Raw genomic sequence first — 19,410 nt, forward strand, 5'->3', positions numbered from 1 at the left:
ATGCCAACCATTAAAAGTGGGTATGGGAGGCGGCAGATATTTTGATAGGTTAACGTCAGTTGTAATGTGGCAGTTTTGCGTGGACTCCTTAATATCTTTTATACTTTTGTAAGAGTGAAAGAAAATTATTTCTGGGAGGAAAGCGGCATTCTGGCTACACTCAAATTTCGATGGCCTTTGTATATGTTATAAATATTTAGTATGCCTTGAGTAAACAATGACAAAACAATGAAGTGGTTTGACTCCATAGCCACATTTGCCAGCCGTAAGATGACACCTAAGTCCTTCCATTTCGTGCAGGGTTTGCAGACTGCTTAAAGCGCAGGCAATGCTTGGACGGTCACCTGTTGATATATACATACTAGATAAAATGGATAAGTCCAACATTCCGAAAATTAATGCAAACGTTAACAAATTGTTTACACGTTTCTCAAACAGAAACGTGTAAAAGGTTGCAAATATAAGAAGATTATCGCCCCATATTTGTTCAGACTTTAGCCTCTAAAGACTAAAATGTTATTGATCCCCGTTTATGATAAGAAACTTAAGAAACTGTTACATAAACTTACAATGCATAAATTACTCAGGTTATGACAAACTAGGTAAATTACTTACAAGCGAAATTCAATTACAGTTTTGGTACACTCTTTTGTACTTACATAATTCTGAATTTATGTATAAATAAACCTCACTGCGTCAAGATGATCTCGGAGTCGATAAGTATTCGAAATATTCGAAATTCGAAATATGTTTCTATTTTTCATTTATTTTCACATTATAATTGCACACGCGTTATCATGTCATACACATTACACGTGGGAAAAGCTGACTACAAAGGAGTCGTACATTTAAAAATCCCTAACCTTAGAAAAAGCTCGTAAAAATGAAATTATGAAAACGTCAAAATAAGTTAAATATGTTTCTATGTATGTATGTGCATAGATAATTTAACACTTCTGGTCATTCCAGTTTCTCCCAACGATTGTACCGTAATTTAATTTATGACACCCCGCTGGTAAAAGTACGAGTAATACGTACGTATATCTAATAATTAGTATTTATCGCACTTATGTAACGTTTAACATTTCTCAAATCAAATAATAAAGTATTACTCTGTTACTCAATTCTGCAGAGGTTCGCAAATTTGTACGCATCCATAATTTTGTAACGTCTCGTCTGAGGAATTCATAATGCAGACAGGTTGACCAATTCGGCACTGGCACAGATTTCCTTTTCTTCTTCATACTCGTTCCACGCATCATTACGTTAATTGAGAGCAATTTGTATTTAAACCAGATAATTAAAGCTCTTTGTTACCTCAGATACAGTGTATTTAAGCCGTTCTCAATGCTCCATTCAACATTCATTCAGCGTGCTCATCATCTCATTGTTTGGATTTTATTTGAAGACAGATTTTGAAAAATCGTGTTCCATGATGGATAAGGTGTGCAAAATTTTAGGAATATTTTTACCAGATAAAATATGTAATGTTTCCAATCTCTTTTTTTCAGAGAGTAATTCTTCTCCTGGTGACGGTGGGTGTGGTGGCGACCATGCCAAATCCGCAATACGGTGGTGGTTCGTATAGCGGTGGTGGGGGTAGCCCTTCTACCGGTGGGGGGAGTGGTGGTGCTCCCGCTCCAAATTATGCCAGTGCAGGTATGTATGACACAACTCACTAGTAAATATGATTAATAAATTGTAGTTTTTTTTTGGAAATTTATTATTTATTAAAACATTGATAAAATATAAAATACACATAAATTGTCATTTCTGTAACCATGACAACTCAGGTCCTGCCCCTCAGCAAGCCGCTCCACAACCAGCCGCCCCTGCTGTAGCACAACCCCCACCATTCGTTCCATCACCAAGTTATAGCAGCTCATCTCAGTCTTCAGGTTCTGGCGGATTTGTCCCCAGTTCCGGTAGTGCTGGGGGCGATACCGGAAGTAGCGGTGGTGCGGCCGGAGGAAATTTACAAGTTCAATGCAAATCACAAGAGTCCTCGCCAGGATCGGGATCCTTTAAATTTTCCTGTGAAGGGGTCGACCCCTCCCAAATTTCTCTCCGTTCAGAACACATCTTATGGCTGGAAGGACCCAACGGACAGAAGCAAGTTATCGACGTTGACATCCCCAACTACAAGATTGAAGAACTCATCAAGGCCGGTTTCAAACCCGGAGAAGGCCAAGGCACCCAGATCAACTTGAAGTTGAAGAAGCCCGATCAGTCCTACGAGGCGCAGAAGGACGACATCAAATCTCAACAGGGCACGCCAACCGTTAACTTGCAGTATGAACCTGTGCAGAAGACAGTGGCTCATTTTCCGAGCGATAAGCCATACTCGCCCTTGCAGGGACCACTTCTTCCACCGGGTGGTGGGAGCAGTGGTGGGAGCAGTGGGGGTGGTGCCGCACCTTCCGGTGGAAACCGTTACTACAGACAAACCGTTTACACAAGACCGTATAATTTCCGGGTTTAAAAATTATGAAAAACTTAACACTTTATTATGGTTGATGTTGCTGTGTTTATTACTGGATTTTTTAATGGATTTTATAATTTTCAAAATTTTGATAATTGATGGTGATGAAGATGGAATAAAGCGAGGATTATTTAAATGATACATCCATGTATGAATATGTAGATATCTAATTGCCTATTATGCAATGCACGACTTGCATATGTTCTGAAACAAAGGAATGACGCAATTTGTTAGTGGTTTGAGTAATGTACGGTATTTGACGAGCTAATTATATGAACATGTACTTACATAAACATGTGCATATAGAATTTAGGAACTATTTACTTGTTTACTAGCTAAGAGATACATTTTTGAATGAGATTTCTCCATTTACATCTTAATCATACTTATGTATTTAATAATTTGTAATGCACCATTCACATATGTATACTAAAAGCGGTCAAGGACAGAACTAAGGCTCTACGTACATAATTGTTTACGTACTGTAAATACATGTCGACTAAAATTTGAAAAGTCTTTATAAATTCATTGTCGCCTTAGAGAAATAAAACTTGAATAGTTTGGGTCACATCTTAAAGATCACGTTACGCATACATGTAACGAATAAAATTATAGAAATAGATATGTTTGCATCTAAATATGTTTGTACATATCTGGTTAATAATATCATTATATGTACATACATATATGTATGTATGCATTTACGCAGAAAAGTACTAATGCCAATACGCTTAAATAAATGACTTAAATCGATCTAAATCCTCATTTCCATAAAGTTTGCGAATTCCATTAAAAATTGAAATTAATGACAGATCTTTCATGGGAAGTGAATAATTCGATGTAGAGTTGTGAACCATTGGTTTAATTTCACTTACACCGATAAATACATAAAATGCAGGCATTTACATGTATTACCATCTACTCCTTGAATAGATCGACATAATTAATTTTAATCATATTGTTAACACACAAAATTGATGCACTGATTCTTGTGGGGTTTTATACAAAGTACCCGTAATAATTATTAGTCTCACATTCCCGTTGAGGTTGTATTGGATGATTTATTAAATGAGAAAAGAAGTAGTTCACATCTTCACTCTCAACTCGTAACTAAACTAAAATCCTGCACAATTCAGGATTGCTAAACTAAAAGTGATTGTCGTAATAATTAAAAGTGGATTAATTAAAAGGCAAGTAATTCTACATTATCATTATCATCCGTACATTACGCGGGTCGTCGTTGCACAATTATCACACAAAAATGGGTAGGTCATTCCAATATTCCAATGAGAACAACATTGTATCATCTCACTTAATTTAGTCGTGTGGAGTCCAAGTTCCATGATTGAATAAAGATCTAGTGTTCGCAATAATGTCGATTGTACAAAAACAACAGGATGTCGTATGATGTTATCTAGTTGCTAAACAGATCTAACTTTACATAAGTAATGAATTAAACGTTGGGTCAAGAAGATGACTCAGTCATTCATTGATTCGTGTCTTCACTCGTCAGCATTGATAAGGCTTGGGCTATTAACACATAATCTCCACGTTCTCTCGCATGCATGTCATACAATAAGTGCAATATCAGCTATTATTAGTTAAAGATGTATGCCGATTTCGGGGTCTTAACAATATGTATGTACGTATGTATGACGTATGAAAAACGAGTGTACCCCAAACCTCAACTTGGGATTAGTTTCGTGCTACAGATCGCTTACGTATGTGGACTTGTTTTTGCTCAATCTCAATGTTCATCTTAACAAAACAAATTAATTTAGTTATGTACTTATCCCTCTTTCTTGAGAGATAAATTTGATAAACATGAGAGGATAAATTTCATGAAGGATGAATATTTTCATGGAAAGCCCTCTCGGCTTCCTGCTAATTTTTGGGTTGGTGGCCGCATATAAATAAAACAGGCCTAACAGGCTTTAATATACCCATATTAAATTAATCCGTATTTATTGAACCTTTCTCAGCGCTGATGCATACAAAATACAAGTAAGTTCAATTTAATAAATATTTTCTCTAGCTTAACTAACTAACTAATTTAAAGTATTTAATTGTGTCCAATAACTTATTTAGCATGAAGTGGAAATTCTTGCACGCCATTGCAATTTTTTCCCTGATTGCCTCCAGCCAAGCTTGCAATGTTGGGGTGAGAAATTTCGTGAACCAGAAAACTAACCAATGTCTTGAAACTGACGGCGACGGTGCCGTTTATCCGCGTCCATGTTCCTGTATGCCCAGCCAACGGTGGAATTGGACGGGAACCTGGATCGTCAACCTGGGTACGAACAAATGCCTCGGATCTTACGGGACGCAGGTTTACACGGAGACTTGCTACGATATTAGGAGTCAAATGTGGTCAGTTGGATTAACTGGAGACCTAAAAACAAGAAATCTGGACACTAATTATTGTCTGTACAACGCCTTAAATGGACCCATAGGGATGCAACCATGTTCTGATCAAGATTATCAAAAATGGCTTGGGTAAAATTTAGGCGGTAGTTTTTAAAGTATTTAAAACACTATTCGTGTAATTACACATACATAGTTAGTTTATTACGAGTTGTAACATTGTCCATAGAATAAACATGAGTTAAATGAATTATGAAGATGAAAATCGGATTACAAATTAGTATTATCTTATTGATTGAATCATAAGGATTCCGACTAATCCGGGCCACGGCCGTATCTACAATCATATTATTAAGTAGCTTCAGCTACTTTATGTGAAGACTTTGTCTGTCTGTCTGTCTGTCTGTCTGTCTGTCCTTCTGTCTGTCAGCAGGATATCAGGAGAACGGATCGAGATAATCGAAATCGGTTTTCGCCATCATACATAGGACCCCAGGGGGAGGATCCTATCAACTTTTGGGGGCAACCGGACCACACCCCCTTTGGCGACAGGGGGTGTGGTCGGGGCAAAATGAGATTTTTAGTGCAATTTAATCTATAGGTGAAATAGAGTAAAATTATGTGTTCCGGAGTTGTGCCAAACCCCCTCGGCGCCATGGGGTGTGGTTGGGGCAAAATGAGATTTTTAGTGCAATTTAATCTATGGGTAAAATTAGGTGAAATTGAGTGAAATTAAATGAAATTAAGTGAAATTAAGTGAAATTAAGTGCTTTCCCGATTGTGCCACACCCCCTCGGCCCCAGGGGGTGTGGTTGGGGCAAAATGAGATTTTTAGTGCAATTTATTCTATGGGTAAAATTAAGTGAAATTGAGTGAAATTAAATGAAATTAAGTGAAATTGAGTGAAATTGAGTGTTTCCCCGATTTTGCCGCACCCCTTCGGCGCCAGCGGGTGTGGTTGGGGCAAAATGAGATTTTTAGTGCAATTTAATCTATAGGTGAAATAGAGTAAAATTATGTGTTCCGGAGTTGTGCCACACCCCCTCGTCGCCAGGGGGTGTGGTCGGGGCAAAATGAGATTTTTACAAAAAATTAATCTATAGGTGAAATAGAGTGAAATTAAGTGTTCCCGAGTTGTGGTGGGACCGTTTGGGGTGAAGTACGTCTGAAGCTACTTCCGTATGCGCGTTTGCGACGGTTTATTTAGTAATTATTCGTTCGAAGCATGTATGTAATCTGTAGATTATTTATTTTTTGGACATTTTCATAACTTGATGGGATTCATGAAATTATTTATGATTAGTGTAATCGCTTTCTTGCCCCGCTGTCGCATTAACTCGTCATCACGCTCGTACATATATATGTACATAGATACATACTTCTGTACATACATCTATATATATGCAATTTATTATTTATTTAGTATGCAGAGGGGATGACTTACATGTACACAAATTTATCATTTAGGATTAGTGGATAAACTTCCCGAGTTTACTAATCGTCGTCGGGGAAGGGGTAGTCGTTCCGATTGGAAATCTTCTCAATTGTTTACTATGAATAAGTAATTCCGGTGGTGGATATCATGCATATCGTGTCCTTATCGGTGATATATGTAGATGAGCTAAAATGTCTAATCTTGAGTTTATGTGAGGGCAATAAATACTATCGGTTATCCGACTTGAACAAATATTTTTAACTGAAAAATTCGGCTCGAGTGGATATTGTTACCCTTAAATATTTATTATCCAAACAAGCTGACAAACACAAACATATATTATTTACCAAATGGCTTAAAATAACCGGGATTATCTAACGGACAGAAATTAGGATCGCTATATGGTTGCAAGTAATCCCGAAGTATTTGACAGGCTGCTTTCTCCGCGACGAGAAGCGTGGGTGCATTTGTGTTTCCATTCGTCGAAGTTGGCAGCACGCTTGCATCCACGACGCGTAATTGCGACACTCCACGCACCCTGTAACAAATTAGTTGTGATCATAGCTCGCAGGGGACCATGGTCCTCGGGACCAATATGGTCCCTGGTCCCTGGTCCCTCGGGGACCAGGGACCATTTTTTTAGATGGTCCCTCGGGGACCAGGGACCAGGGACCAGTTTTTCAGATGGTCCCCCGGGGACCAGGGACCAGGGACCATGAGCTGGGGGACCAGGGACCATTTAGGGGACCATGGTCCCTGGTCCCCAAATGGGAGTTTAACATGGTGGTCCCTGGTCCCTTGGGGGACCAGGGACCATTTTTTTAGATGCTCCCCCGGGGACCAGGGAATAGGGACCATTATTTTAGATGGTCCCTCGGGGACCAGGGACCAGGGACCATTTTTTTCGATGGTCCCCCGGGGACCAGGGACCAGGGACAATTTTTTTAGATGGTCCCTCGGGGACCAGGGACCAGGGACCAATTTATTGCGAGCTATGGTTGTGATGCGCACATAAATTAAGAGGGTATTCATTCATTACGACTTTGCAAAATAATTTTGACAAAAAATTCAATAGCAGTTTTGGAGATGCGCAATTTCGCGAATGAATTTTCAAACCAAGATTTTTTGCAAGCTTGGCTTTTGCGACCTTTTCTAAGTACGCTAACCCGTAACGAATACCCCCAATACATACATTTACTAAATACTATGAAACATGTTTTTAGCCTACTTTAGTTCCGAGTCTACCACGGCCAGTGGATCATCTCTCCCGCCCATTATGCAAGATCCTGACAAATGCCACGCTGAGCTTGACGTCTGCACGATGTAGCACCTCCAGTACTCGTCCGAGTCAAAGTTGTGCAATTTACATGGTGTTGGGACATCGGGTACGTACTTTAAATTCAATGCCTGGAACGCAGCTGTCTTCGAAATCTTGAAAATGAGGCGAATGCCTATATAACATTTGGAAATAACCTAATTTTAATAGCTACTCCTCATGTTTGCTGTAATAAATTATTTTTATCTAAATATCTATTAATATCAACCTTCAAGGAGGACATCTATGTCGGTCGGATCTGTCAAACTTCCCAAGTCAAGACTGACCAATTTCTCATCGTCTATTTCCCCAGAAGAATGCGCGTAAGTATTCAGAATGACGCACCCTCTGGATTTAGGCCTCCCAAATTCCACATTGATATTAATCTGCGAGAAATTGTACATGCTACGCTATGCTGTTAACTACGCACCTATCCCCGGGGTTAAGGTGGTCTTGGGTGATTCATGTCGTTGACTTTCATATTACCCTACCCCCTAGCCAATATCTTTACATGGGCAATTCTACTACATGACTGGAGTTTTGAGATAAACGCTATTTTTTACATTTCAAATCTAAAGTTCACTACAAAACTGTTCGTTTGGAAACAACTAGATAGTTAATTAATTTTTGAACAAATTAACTGTGAGTAAGTGACAACTTACAAGGGAACATACCGAGGTGCCCAACGAGTTAAGGGTCGACACCTATACCAATATGACCACAATACATGACTTATTAAACAAACCGAAGGAATTTCCGTGTAAAATTCACTTTTCGTCAAGTGGTGACGATATTTGTGACGAGCGTATGACCATCGGGTTGCCAGCGGGAGAGGTAGGCCGCTGAACGATCAGGTCGAAACAGAGAAGCGTCGTCGTCTTCAGAGATTTAAAATTCTTTTAAATTTTGAAAACATTTTGAAATTTTGAAAAAATTTTGAGAAATTTCAAAATTTCCTCAAAATTTCAAAATTTCCTCAATTTTTTTCAAAATTTCAAAATTTTTTCAAAACTTTAAAATGTTTTCAAAATTTAAAAGAATGTTAAATCTCTGAAGACCACGACGCTTCTCTGTTTCGACCTGATCGTTCAGCGGCCTACCTCTCCCGCTGGCAACCGGATGGTCATGCGCTCGTCACAAATATCGTCACCACTTGACGAAAAGTGAATTTTACACGGAAATTCCTTCAGTTTGTTTAATAAGTCATGTATTGTGGTCATTTTGGTATAGGTGTCGACCCTTAACTCGTTGGACACCTCGGTATGTTCCCTTGTTAGTTATCAATTCTTGCTCAAAACGCAAGTTTTCCAGTTCCAAAAATTAGCTTTAAATTTTAATTAAAAATAATTAGGTTCCTACATTTATCCCAAAACCTATATTGAAATAGTAGAAAATCGCGTTCAAAGATATTGGCTATCGAGGTAGAGGAAAGTCAATGGTACATCCAAGGGCACCTTAAACTGACAAAAAATGATACATACATAAGTTGCATTAGTGTCAAGTCCACTTTTAAGATCCATGTAAAAAAATAAATGATAGTCCGGCCAGTGCCCTTCATTTTCTCGCCTTGCCCGAGACGATACCACGAACGCTTGGTGACGGAGGTTTTCAACAACTGCTCCTGTTCTCACTGGAGCCTGCAACTTGATAAATGCATCCTCCCAGCCAGATTCGGACAATAGTGGATTTAGTGCTTGAGCTGCGGATGGGTTAAGAATTTGAAATTTGAAATGGATGGCGGCATGATCCAGGAGATTTTGTCCAACTCCAGGGAGATCTTGCACGATTGGGATCTATGTATCGTGTTAGATATATTAAAAAGATTTAAAAAAACCTGTAGTACGAACGAAGAATGGAATACATAAGTATGCATTAGTGTAATAACTTACAATGGAGGTCGCCCAACGTATGTTCACAGACTTGGATTAAACTAGCGTCGATCGACCACAAATATCATTAGTACGAAATTTGCAAATAACACTATTTCCCAATGCTCAAGTTTAGCTGAGATATTTGTATAAAAAGAGGAGAAAACGCACGCTCAAGGCTGGCAAATTTTTCATTTTCCAAATTTGCAGTGCATTTTCCCGCTTTGGATGCAAATATCTCCGCCAAACCTGCGCATTGGCAGATAGTTCCATTTGCAAATTTCATACTAATTATATTTGTGATAGATCGACGCTAGTTTCATCCAAATCTGTGAGCATACTTTGGGAGACTCCCATTGTAAGTTGTAGTTGTACTCATGCCAAAAATTTCCAGGGCATTTAAATTAATGTCTGATAATGTTCAATAAATTCCCAAAATGGTCTTAACATTATAAATAACCATACGTACAACTCTAGTAATGCATACGTACTTTGGCAGCTTGAAGCGTATTTGCAGGGCCAATGCCCGATTTCATCAACATAATTGGTGAAAGGACAGCCCCCGCAGAGATGATGACTTCTCGTGAAGCGTGAGCAATTTGGGGAATTCCGTGTCGCAAATATGTCACGCCGTATGCGACCTTGTTTTCGTTAATTAGAACCTAATTGGAAATTCAGCACGAGTAAATTCAAATAGTGAAATATGCAAGTATTTAGCCTGTAAATATGCATTTACATATGTACGTACCTTCTGAACCTGGGAATATCGCAAGGGTCGCAAATTAGGATTGGTGTTTTCAACTCCTTCAATAAGGGCAGTGTAAGAGCTGGATTTCACCCCATTCTTGGTCGACAAGGCGAGAGGGGCGAAACCTTAAATATTTATGAGTGGTTATTTAGTATCAAAATAATGCAAACTGTCAAATTTCATTTTAAAAAGTCCAAAGATATTTCCAATCTGTACGGGTATTTATTTCGTGAAGGAATAGATAAATGTATTAACAGTGAAACACTTTTATATCGACTCTGTCCGTCGGTAGGCTATCTTGTCATCTAACCTTCGAACGGATTAAGTTATGCGTTTTCTATGGGCGACAAGGGGTCACAACTTTGGTAGATCTCGTTGGGTGTCCTTTCCGGGTAAGAGGTCAAGGCGCCAGATCATGATGCTCACAAAGACAATCGGGTAATCAAGTTAATAGTATTTTCAAAGTGTATCCAACGTGATTCATTTTGACCTGTGATGACCCTGTGACCTAATTTTTAATTTCGACTGTTATTTATGGAGGGGATTTAAAAAATCGCCATCATTTCGATCAATGATGTGACCATGCTGACGATGTCAAAAGTCAACTATGTTGAAATTGTAGAATTATAGTTCTCAGCATGCAACCTAGGGCAAAATTTGATTCCCGCGTTCGTATCCCTACCATACTAACAGTGTGGGAAGGGTACGAGCACGTGATGGTCGAGGTTGCCTGCTGACCATATTATGTCCTATACATATGCCAGACTTTTGATTGGGCAAGCGTTTTGATTCTGCCATTCGTTTCACCCCTTTGTTACGTCCGTTTGATACAAGCTACATATATATGTACCTTCGATCTGGAACGCATTCGAGTCTGCCGCCTGGAATCCTAATTCGCGGCCCGCCGCCAGCCAAATTCCAAGCGTTGGTGAGTTAGACGAAGTTACAGAAATGGGTCCATTTGTTCCGTAAAAATCTACGAATAATTTGTTAATTTGTAATTTATCATGCATGCGTATTACAAAACTTTCAATTTTAACCTCGTTGATTTTCATTGACCAAAATTCCATCAAAGTTTTCAATTCTTTTAAAATGCTGGATGACATTTGAATAACTCCAGCTCGAGTCTTGCGTAATTCTTGCGAAGTGATCATAGTCATATGGCGAACCCCGATTGTAAAAGTTTCCATTATGAGATCCCGACCCGCCCATCATTTTACCCATGGAAATGTTTAATACCTGCATCCAGTGAAGGCGGGAATTTAAACCAAATTCGAAAAAGTACAAACAGTTTATTACCCCGCCAGATTTTAATGAAAGGTGTTGTTGTTTGGATTGGAATTGGTAATTGATGAGGGTATCCTTGTTAATCGCGTTCTCTAGCCATATCAGCAGATTCACAGGCGGGGGTGGATTTCCGCCAGTTTCTAGAAGCAAAACCTTGAAATATTGAGAAAGACGTCCCGCCAACAGACATCCCGCCGTGCCTGCGCCAACTATAAAATAGGAATTTTACACAATAGAAAGAAACCAAAAAAAAAACATGAAAAATTAATTATTCTGATACAATGACCGCGGAGACGTGGGGAAAGATCACGGTTATTCGATGTCCTCATCATTTGAGCATGTTAGATAAACCCTTCCCTCCATCCACACAATAGATGCTCCACGGCTTCCGCGGCCACTAATCTGATATTGCCAGGTTAACCTCTTTCGGACAACTTTTTTTGAAATAAAACTTCCCTTAGGTACGATTTTTATTCCATAAGTAAACCTGATGGCAACCAATTAAAATTTTCAACCCGTTTCTCATTTTCGAGTTTTTTTTATGAAAAACACGAAAAATCCACTTTTTAACATTGGTCGGTATAGGGAAAATTCCAAAATTTGGGGAGAAAAATATCGAAAAAAATCTACTTTTCACCATCGAGTTTTCCACAAAATAAGTACCGGAGTAATATTGTTTTTTTAAAGCAATTTTGGTGTCAAGGAAGTTTATGCCGTACACACATTTGTGCAGTTGGTCGTCAACGGGAAATACAATACTACACAAATATGTGTACTTTGGTAGTCAAGAGGTTAAGTACTCTTACCAATTATAAAGTCGTAAGTCTGAATCCTTGGCAGGCTAAGATCCGGTTCCAGCTCGGTCAAGGTCATGTCCAAATCCGCTTTACGATATTGGTCAGCATATTGCTTTATGATTAACGATATCGAACCAAGAACAAAGAAGGCAAGTTTAACCATGATTGTCAAATATGTAATTGACACATCACGTAAACGTTTACTTCATGGTGACCCTGCTCCCCAGAGGTATTTATGGATATCTCCTCACTCAATCGTCTTATAACGACTACTTCTCTTAACCTTTTTGAATATGTAACCACGAGCTGCTTGCATGCCTGGGTTTCGTTACACGTGTTCACCCCCCCAAATAAATTTGTAATGCGTTCACCGAGATCGGGAAATTTCAAATATTTGCGGGAATTTTACTTATTCCTGTAATTATGAATATTTCTTGGAGTTTTTGAGTATTTCCGGGGATTTTTTAATATTTCCGTGATTTATCGAAGGTGTCCTGGAATATTCGAAAAATTTTCCTGAAAGTGTTCTTCAGTGATAATCGAGGTAATTGAAAATGTGAGGTAGGAAAATCTAGGCATGGCCGCTTGACATGGATTTTCTTAGATTATCCAAAGCTTCTAGAGGTTTTTTTTTAAACATTTAGCACATTAGAAAAATAAAAATTTCACAAGTGATTTACATGTTTGTTACCACGGATAACGGGAGGCATATTCCGATCTATTTATGTATAACGCAATATTTACACTGATGAATCCTCCAGTTTTAATTAGATTGGTGATACTGCTTTTTTAGATTAGCTTTACCAAAGAATGCATACATAATAATGCCTCATACATGCATATTGGTACTTAAACGGTTAGTTTTTTAATAAAAAAATCATTTGCATACAATAGACCTACACGTTCAAATAGATACACATACATTTGTGTAAATATTGATAAATATTTATAAATATTAAATTGTTCAGATGGTTCTTCTGAATGGACAATTAAGACATATGTGTAATATCAATACTTAAGTCTTGAGGTCACCGTACGGACAAACATTCATATTCGAAGAGACAAAACACGAAATCCGGAGGTGATGAAATGAAAACTATTTATGAAGTGATTTTATTACTAATTGTGAGTGGGAGCAAATTACATACGTACATAATTTTAGGTCACCGCTTGCATATATAAATATGTATGTGTACATACTTTTCCAGTATTATCATTATTATTCCAGGAAGATCATGGTTATTGCTGCAAATTATAGGCCAGATGAATAGGCCTTCAATTAATCAACCACGGTATTGAATCGTACTGGATTTAACAAGACTGCAGGCAAACATCCAAATGTACAGTAGTTGCCTTACCAAATTTCGGACGAGTTAACAATACCTGTCTAAGGAAATATTAAGATCGTCATTTGAACAAAATAATTCAATTGATCAGGAAACAAATTACATCTCGGATTATGCTTTTTTATAATGATCTCTTGGGGATTGGATAAAGGCGAAATTTTATAAAAATTGTCAATACTTTTTAAAACGCTATTTTTCGTATTTCCCATTTTAATCTTGAACAGAAAAATCAAGATCATGATCTTGAAGGTCGTGCAGTGCAAGATCGGGATCATAATCTTTTTGCTGTTGCAAAAGCTGCAGCCGAAGCCGAAAGCTTCGATTCGGTTCGAAGCCGAAGATTAAAGATCAAGATAATATATCTGGATCTTTTATCTTAATCTGGTACAAGAGGTAATGATCTTGCTATTGTAGATATTTTTAAATATCTCCAGCTATTTAATATATAGTATTTATTACCTAAAAATGTTAACAAACATGCATTATTTATTTACCAAACGGCTTAAAATACACAGGATTATCTAATGGACAGAAATTAGGATCGCTATATGGTTGCAAGTAATCCCGAAGTATTTGACACGATGCTTTCTCCGCGACGAGAAGTGTGGGTGCATTTGTGTTTCCATTCGTCGAAGTTGGCAGCACGCTGGCATCCACGACGCGTAATTGTGACACTCCACGCACCCTGTAACCAGTTAGTTGTACATACGCGCATAAATAAGGAGGGTATTCATTACGAGTTTACAGGTTCGGATGGCAACAAAATTTTGAAAAAATCGCGTACTAAAAACTGGCGTGGTGATGGGCAAGTCCGCCCATCACCGCGAATTTGCCAGCCGAAATTTTTAGCGAACTCGTAATGAATGTCGTCAATGCATATATATATATATATATATATATATGCAAATTTTCTAAATACTATGAAGCATGCTATTGGCCTACTTTAATTCCGAGTTAACCACGGCTACTGGATCATCTCTCCCGCCCATTATGCAAGATCCGGACAAATGCCACGCTGTGCTTGATGTCTGTACGATGTAGCACCTCCAGTACTCGTCCGAGTCAAAATTGTACAGTTTACATGGTGCTGGAACATGTGGGACGTACTCTAAATTCAATACCTGGAACGCAGCTGTCTTCGAAATCTTGAAAACCATGCGAATGCCTAACAGTTACCAATGACATAATTTTAACACACATTATCGGGCCTATTGGTTGTAATCCATATCTATTAATGCCAACCTTCAAGTAGAACATCTATATCAGTCGGATCTGTAAAACTTCCCAGGTCAAGACTGACCAATTTCTCATCGTCTATTTCCCCAGAAGAATACGCGTCAGTATTCAGGATGACGCACCCTCTGGATTTAGGTCTCCCAAATTCCGCGTTGATATAAACCTGTAAGAAATTGTAGAATGTTGCTAAGGACGATACCCCTAGCTAATGTCTTTGAATTTCTACTATTTAAATGAAATGTTGAGATAAACGCAATTTTTTGTACTTCGAATTTAAAGTTAATTTTAGACACTACAAAACTGTCGTTTTAAAAACACCGGGTTAATTCTTTTTACGGAAATTAATTGTGAATACGTGATTTCACAATTGAACTCATTTAAGAATGGAAGTTTTCTAGTACCAAAAATTAACTTTAAATTTTGATTATGAGTAGTATGCATTTAGCTTAGAACTTTATTTAGATAATAGAAAATTCCGTTTAAGGACTTTAGCTAGAGGTGCATATAGTGAAGTGATGTGGAAAATCCTTGGCAGATTAACAGGTCATCCTAGGACACCGTTTAGTCGCCATAGGGACAACCTTGAGACATTTATCTCACAATGTCTCGCAATGTTATACTTATGACCACATTTTTCTCGGAGATCATCAAAATTTAATGCAGAAAAATTAAATTTTGTCAAATTTGTGATTTCAAATGCAAGATTAATAGTTGTACCGCAATAGATACATAGTCAGACGTCAATAAATTGTTTGTCCTCGAAATTATGAAGCTCCATATCTTCCTGCTCAAATTTTCATGTACATTTCAGTTGTGATACCTACATATTCAGACAAATATTGAATAATCGTGCATTTGCAATAAAAAATTTAACAAAATTCCATTCTTCTGCCAAGAGTTTGGTGATCTCATGAAAAAAATAATTTCCAAGCACGAAAAGGCCCTATATCATGCACACGAGCAACATTCAAACGAACGAAATTCAAAAAACTGGCAGTCAAAATACTTAAGACTTGGAGAGTTGTCATTGTGACAAATGGATGATGAACTCCTATTTTTTTTTACTACTAGGACTTACGTACTTATTCTTCGTAAGATAGGAGTCTCGACCTTTAAGACGAGCCTCTATGAGTCATCCTATCGCATCCCATGTATCATGTATCCTTATGGAGAACCTAAAATTAACCTTTCGCCATTAATATTCAATGACATTTAAATATTATCATTTTAAAAAAATTATATTTTTAACTTAACAAAATTGTAGAGCGAGATTTTTAGAAAACAAATTCCTTCCTCAGTAATTTGTTACCCTTCACAGGAAGGCAATTGTTTCCTAAGATCTGACTACCATTTTCTTAAATTAAAAATATAGAATTTTTTATACTACCTAGTAGAAAATATTTAAATTTCATTTAATATTAACGACGATGGGTTAATTTCCAGTTGTCTGTACTACGTGACACATGGGGCGTAATAAGACGCGCAGAAGTTACTCATAAAAGCTAATGTTAAACTAAACAAAGATATTTGCATACATATGTTGTATTAGCTTCAAGTCCATTTTGAAGATCCGTGGAATAAAACAAATGATAGTCCGGCCAGTGCCTTCATTTTCTCGCTTTGCACGAGACGATACCATGAACGCTTGCTGGCGGGTGTTTTCCACAATTGCTCCTGTTCTCACTGGAGTCTGAAACTTGATAAGTGAATCCTCCCAGCCAGCATCGGACAATAATGGATTTAGTGCTTGGACTGCGGATGGGTTAAGAATTTGAAATTGGAATTGGATGGAGGCATGATCCATTAGATTTTGTCCGACTCCGGGGAGATCTTGCACGATTGGGATCTATCGATTTGGATAAGGGCATATGTAGATGTATAAATTCTGTGGTACACACCAGAAATATAACACGTTTAAGTCCAATTCGAGATATACTAATTCCAAAAACGCTCGACGTTTAAAATAAAGCGTTCTCTGTATATAAATAAATGTACGATTATATTAAGAATCTAAATCCCCACTATGCCGGTTTTTTAGCCACCTAATAATTTGAAACTAACCAGCCTGTACTTCCCGGTTATGGATGGTAGAATCTAGAATTAATGATTGAATTTATTTGTAAGCACATAACTTGACTAGCAATTTAGGAAAAGTTTCACGAAGTTAGCACAGGAGCCCAAAATGTACCTTTAAGTCAAAAACGCAAGAAGGACAGGGTTGCTCGAGCTCATAAAGCTCTAATCTTTATGTAATTAAAAAAACCGTAAATCAGAAATAAACTAATCCATAATAATGAGAATTTCTGCAACATTTACTTTAGATAGTGTTTTTTGTGCATAATTTTTTTTAAGGAATTGGATAAATGGTTAGTGGCTACCACGAGCTAAATAGGTAGCTAAAAAAACTTGACGTAGTGTAGATTTCAGCTAGTGGTAGGCAACGTCGAAAAGGTGGGAAGTTTCAGATAAGATAATTAAGTGGTGCATTAAATGTAGGCCATTCCCAAAAAGCCAATGGAATTTTGGGCATGGGTGATTAGTCTCTAGTGGTTAGTACGTTTGCAGATTGAAGCGTATTTGCAGGGCCAATGCCCGATTTCATCAACATTATCGGTGAAAGTACAGCCCCCGCAGAGATGATGACTTCTCGTGAAGCGTGAGCAATTTGTGGAATTCCGTGTCGCAAATACGTCACCCCGTACGCGACCTTGTTTTCGTTGATTAGAATCTAATTCAAAAGTCAGTAAACAGAACGATTAAATTCGGCTAGTAAGATATTTGTCGTGTGTTTTCATACCTTTTGAACCTGGGAATATCTCAATGCCCTCAAATTACGATTGTTTCGTTCCACTCCTTCAATAAAGCTAGTGTAAGAACTGGATTTTACCCCATTCTTAGTCGACATGGCGAGAGGAGTGAAACCTTCAGTATTTATGAATATTTAGCTTTAAGCTAGAATAAACTTTTAGAAATATGTAGGTATGCATGTCCAAGATGCTAGATTTTTGATTCTGTCATTTATTTCACCCCTTTGTCACGTCCGTTTGATCCAAATTATTTACCTTCGATCTGGAACGCATTCGAGTCTGCCGCCTGGAATCCTAACTCACGGCCGGCCGCCAGCCAAATTCCAAGCGCTGGTGAGTTAGACGAAGTTACAGAAATGGGTCCATTTGTACCGTAAAAATCTAGGAATTATCCTTTAATTTGTAATTTGATCATGAATCCCTATTAAGAAAAAAACGTTTGTTTGTAACCTCGTTGATTTTCATTGACTAAAATTCCATCAAACTTTTCAAATCTTTTAAAATGCTGGATAACATTTAAATAACTCCAACTCGGGTCTTGCGTAATTCTTGCGAAGTGATCATAGTCATATGGCGAACCACGATTGTAAAAGTTTGCGTTGTGTGACCCTGACCCACCCATCATTCTACCCATGGAAATGTTCAACATCTGCGTCCACAGAAGGGCGGGAATTAAAACCAGATTTTAAAAATAACCAATAAATATTTTATTACCCCGCCAGATTTTAATGAAAGGTGTTGTTGTTTGGATTGGAAGTGGTAATTAATGACGGTATCGGCAATAATATCACCTTCCAATAGCAACAAATTCGCGGCCGGAGGTGGATTTCCGCCTGCTTCTAAAAGCAAAACCTTGAAATATTGAGAAACACGTCCCGCCAGCTGACATCCCGACGTGCCAGCGCCAACTAGAAAATAGAAATCTTACTTAAAAACACCACAAAACTTATAAATTTTCACTCAAATTTGTGAACAAGGTTGGTAAAACTTGTTAGAGTAATCAATCATTCTAATATTGCAACGTTAAGTACTGTTACCAATTATAAAATCGTAAGTTTGTATTCTTGGTAGGCTAAGATCCGGTTCCAGCTCGGTCAAGGTCATGTCCAAATCCGCTTTCCGATATTGCTCGATATATTGCTTTATCATGAATGAGACAGAACCAAGAATAAACATGGCAAGTTTAACCATGATTGTTAAATATATAATTGACGCATCACTTAACGGTGCTCGCAAGAGGTATTTAAGGATATCCCCTCACTCAAATAACCTTCGAGTATTACTTTGCTTTCCAACTATTTAAATATTTATGTGGGAGCTACTTGACTTGGTTTGTTAATATATTGTCCCAAACTTTTAAATTTTCTTTAAATACATTTTAGCACATTGTAATATGCTAAAATATGTCTTGCAACCTTTGTAATGATAATCCAGATGCAACATTAGCATTCCAAAGGTCAAGGGATTCAACTACACATATTTAGTTTCATATGCAGAGGATTATATAAGTAGTAAACACAATACTAGTGTGTACTAAATACACAATAGTCAGTTTCAGCTGTATGCTTGTCATCAGGGTATGAGTGGGGACAATTTTCGAACTAGAAAGCAATATTTAAACTAATAAACCCTGCATGGCGAGTGTTAGTTAGATTGGCGAATTTGTTTTTCAGATTAGCTTTACTAACAATGCGATGGTGTGAAGTGTAACACTCCAATTTGGTT

General features: G+C 37.8%; 3 protein-coding genes and 1 long non-coding RNA gene across 7 annotated transcripts; 2 read left to right on the forward strand and 2 right to left on the reverse strand.

Moving 5' to 3' along the window:
- Positions 1-1,323: 1,323 nt before the first annotated feature.
- Positions 1,324-2,623, forward strand: LOC110857769 (potassium/sodium hyperpolarization-activated cyclic nucleotide-gated channel 2). The gene is made up of 3 exons (XM_022106379.2): positions 1,324-1,444; positions 1,512-1,659; positions 1,794-2,623. Exons 1-3 carry the CDS (start codon positions 1,433-1,435, stop codon positions 2,480-2,482), a joined length of 849 nt encoding a protein of 282 aa, XP_021962071.1. The 5' UTR covers positions 1,324-1,432; the 3' UTR covers positions 2,483-2,623.
- A 1,575-nt stretch (positions 2,624-4,198) lies between these two features.
- LOC110857715 lies at positions 4,199-5,113 on the forward strand. Its single transcript, XR_002548699.2, has 2 exons — positions 4,199-4,486; positions 4,571-5,113. It is a non-coding gene; the product is annotated as an uncharacterized LOC110857715 (long non-coding RNA).
- A 1,437-nt stretch (positions 5,114-6,550) lies between these two features.
- On the reverse strand, positions 6,551-13,095 carry LOC110857486 (glucose dehydrogenase [FAD, quinone]). 4 transcript variants are annotated; one of them, XM_022106075.2, is made up of 11 exons: positions 12,988-13,095; positions 12,306-12,914; positions 11,512-11,708; positions 11,253-11,451; positions 11,063-11,188; positions 10,213-10,337; positions 9,956-10,126; positions 9,078-9,389; positions 7,826-7,982; positions 7,510-7,732; positions 6,551-6,819 (listed from the first exon to the last, which is right to left on the reverse strand). In XM_022106075.2, exons 2-11 carry the CDS (start codon positions 12,457-12,459, stop codon positions 6,621-6,623), a joined length of 1,863 nt encoding a protein of 620 aa, XP_021961767.1. In that variant the 5' UTR covers positions 12,460-12,914; positions 12,988-13,095; the 3' UTR covers positions 6,551-6,620. The 4 variants fall into 4 exon arrangements, with proteins under 4 accessions (XP_021961767.1, XP_035714142.1, XP_035714143.1 ...); XM_035858249.1 differs by having other exon boundaries at positions 12,977-13,009; XM_035858250.1 differs by lacking the exon at positions 12,988-13,095 and having other exon boundaries at positions 11,512-11,986; positions 12,306-12,442.
- A 1,778-nt stretch (positions 13,096-14,873) lies between these two features.
- Positions 14,874-18,876, reverse strand: LOC110857487 (L-sorbose 1-dehydrogenase-like). Its single transcript, XM_022106076.1, has 9 exons — positions 18,723-18,876; positions 18,477-18,593; positions 17,941-18,066; positions 17,676-17,800; positions 17,436-17,606; positions 16,940-16,972; positions 16,815-16,853; positions 16,515-16,724; positions 14,874-15,041 (listed from the first exon to the last, which is right to left on the reverse strand). Exons 1-9 carry the CDS (start codon positions 18,874-18,876, stop codon positions 14,874-14,876), a joined length of 1,143 nt encoding a protein of 380 aa, XP_021961768.1.
- Positions 18,877-19,410: the final 534 nt, after the last annotated feature.

Source organism: Folsomia candida, unplaced genomic scaffold (assembly GCF_002217175.1).
Source record: "Folsomia candida strain VU population unplaced genomic scaffold, ASM221717v1 Fcan01_Sc019, whole genome shotgun sequence".
Classification (NCBI taxonomy): Eukaryota; Metazoa; Arthropoda; class Collembola; order Entomobryomorpha; family Isotomidae; genus Folsomia; species Folsomia candida.

Coding starts and splice junctions, on each gene's coding strand:
- LOC110857769 (XM_022106379.2), top strand. Junction 1,660..1,793: donor TCCAAATTATGCCAGTGCAG/GTATGTATGACA, acceptor ATGACAACTCAG/GTCCTGCCCCTCAGCAAGCC.
- LOC110857486 (XM_022106075.2), bottom strand. CDS start 12,459: ATGGTTAAACTTGCCTTCTTTGTTCTTGGTTCGATATCGTTAATCATA. Junction 11,709..12,305: donor GACTTACGACTTTATAATTG/GTAAGAGTACTT, acceptor CCTATTTTATAG/TTGGCGCAGGCACGGCGGGA. Junction 10,127..10,212: donor GATATTCCCAGGTTCAGAAG/GTACGTACATAT, acceptor ATTTCCAATTAG/GTTCTAATTAACGAAAACAA.
- LOC110857487 (XM_022106076.1), bottom strand. CDS start 18,876: ATGGTTAAACTTGCCATGTTTATTCTTGGTTCTGTCTCATTCATGATA. Junction 16,973..17,435: donor ATACGCTTCAATCTGCAAAC/GTACTAACCACT, acceptor CATTAATTCTAG/ATTCTACCATCCATAACCGG. Junction 16,854..16,939: donor TAACCGGGAAGTACAGGCTG/GTTAGTTTCAAA, acceptor ATTTATATACAG/AGAACGCTTTATTTTAAACG.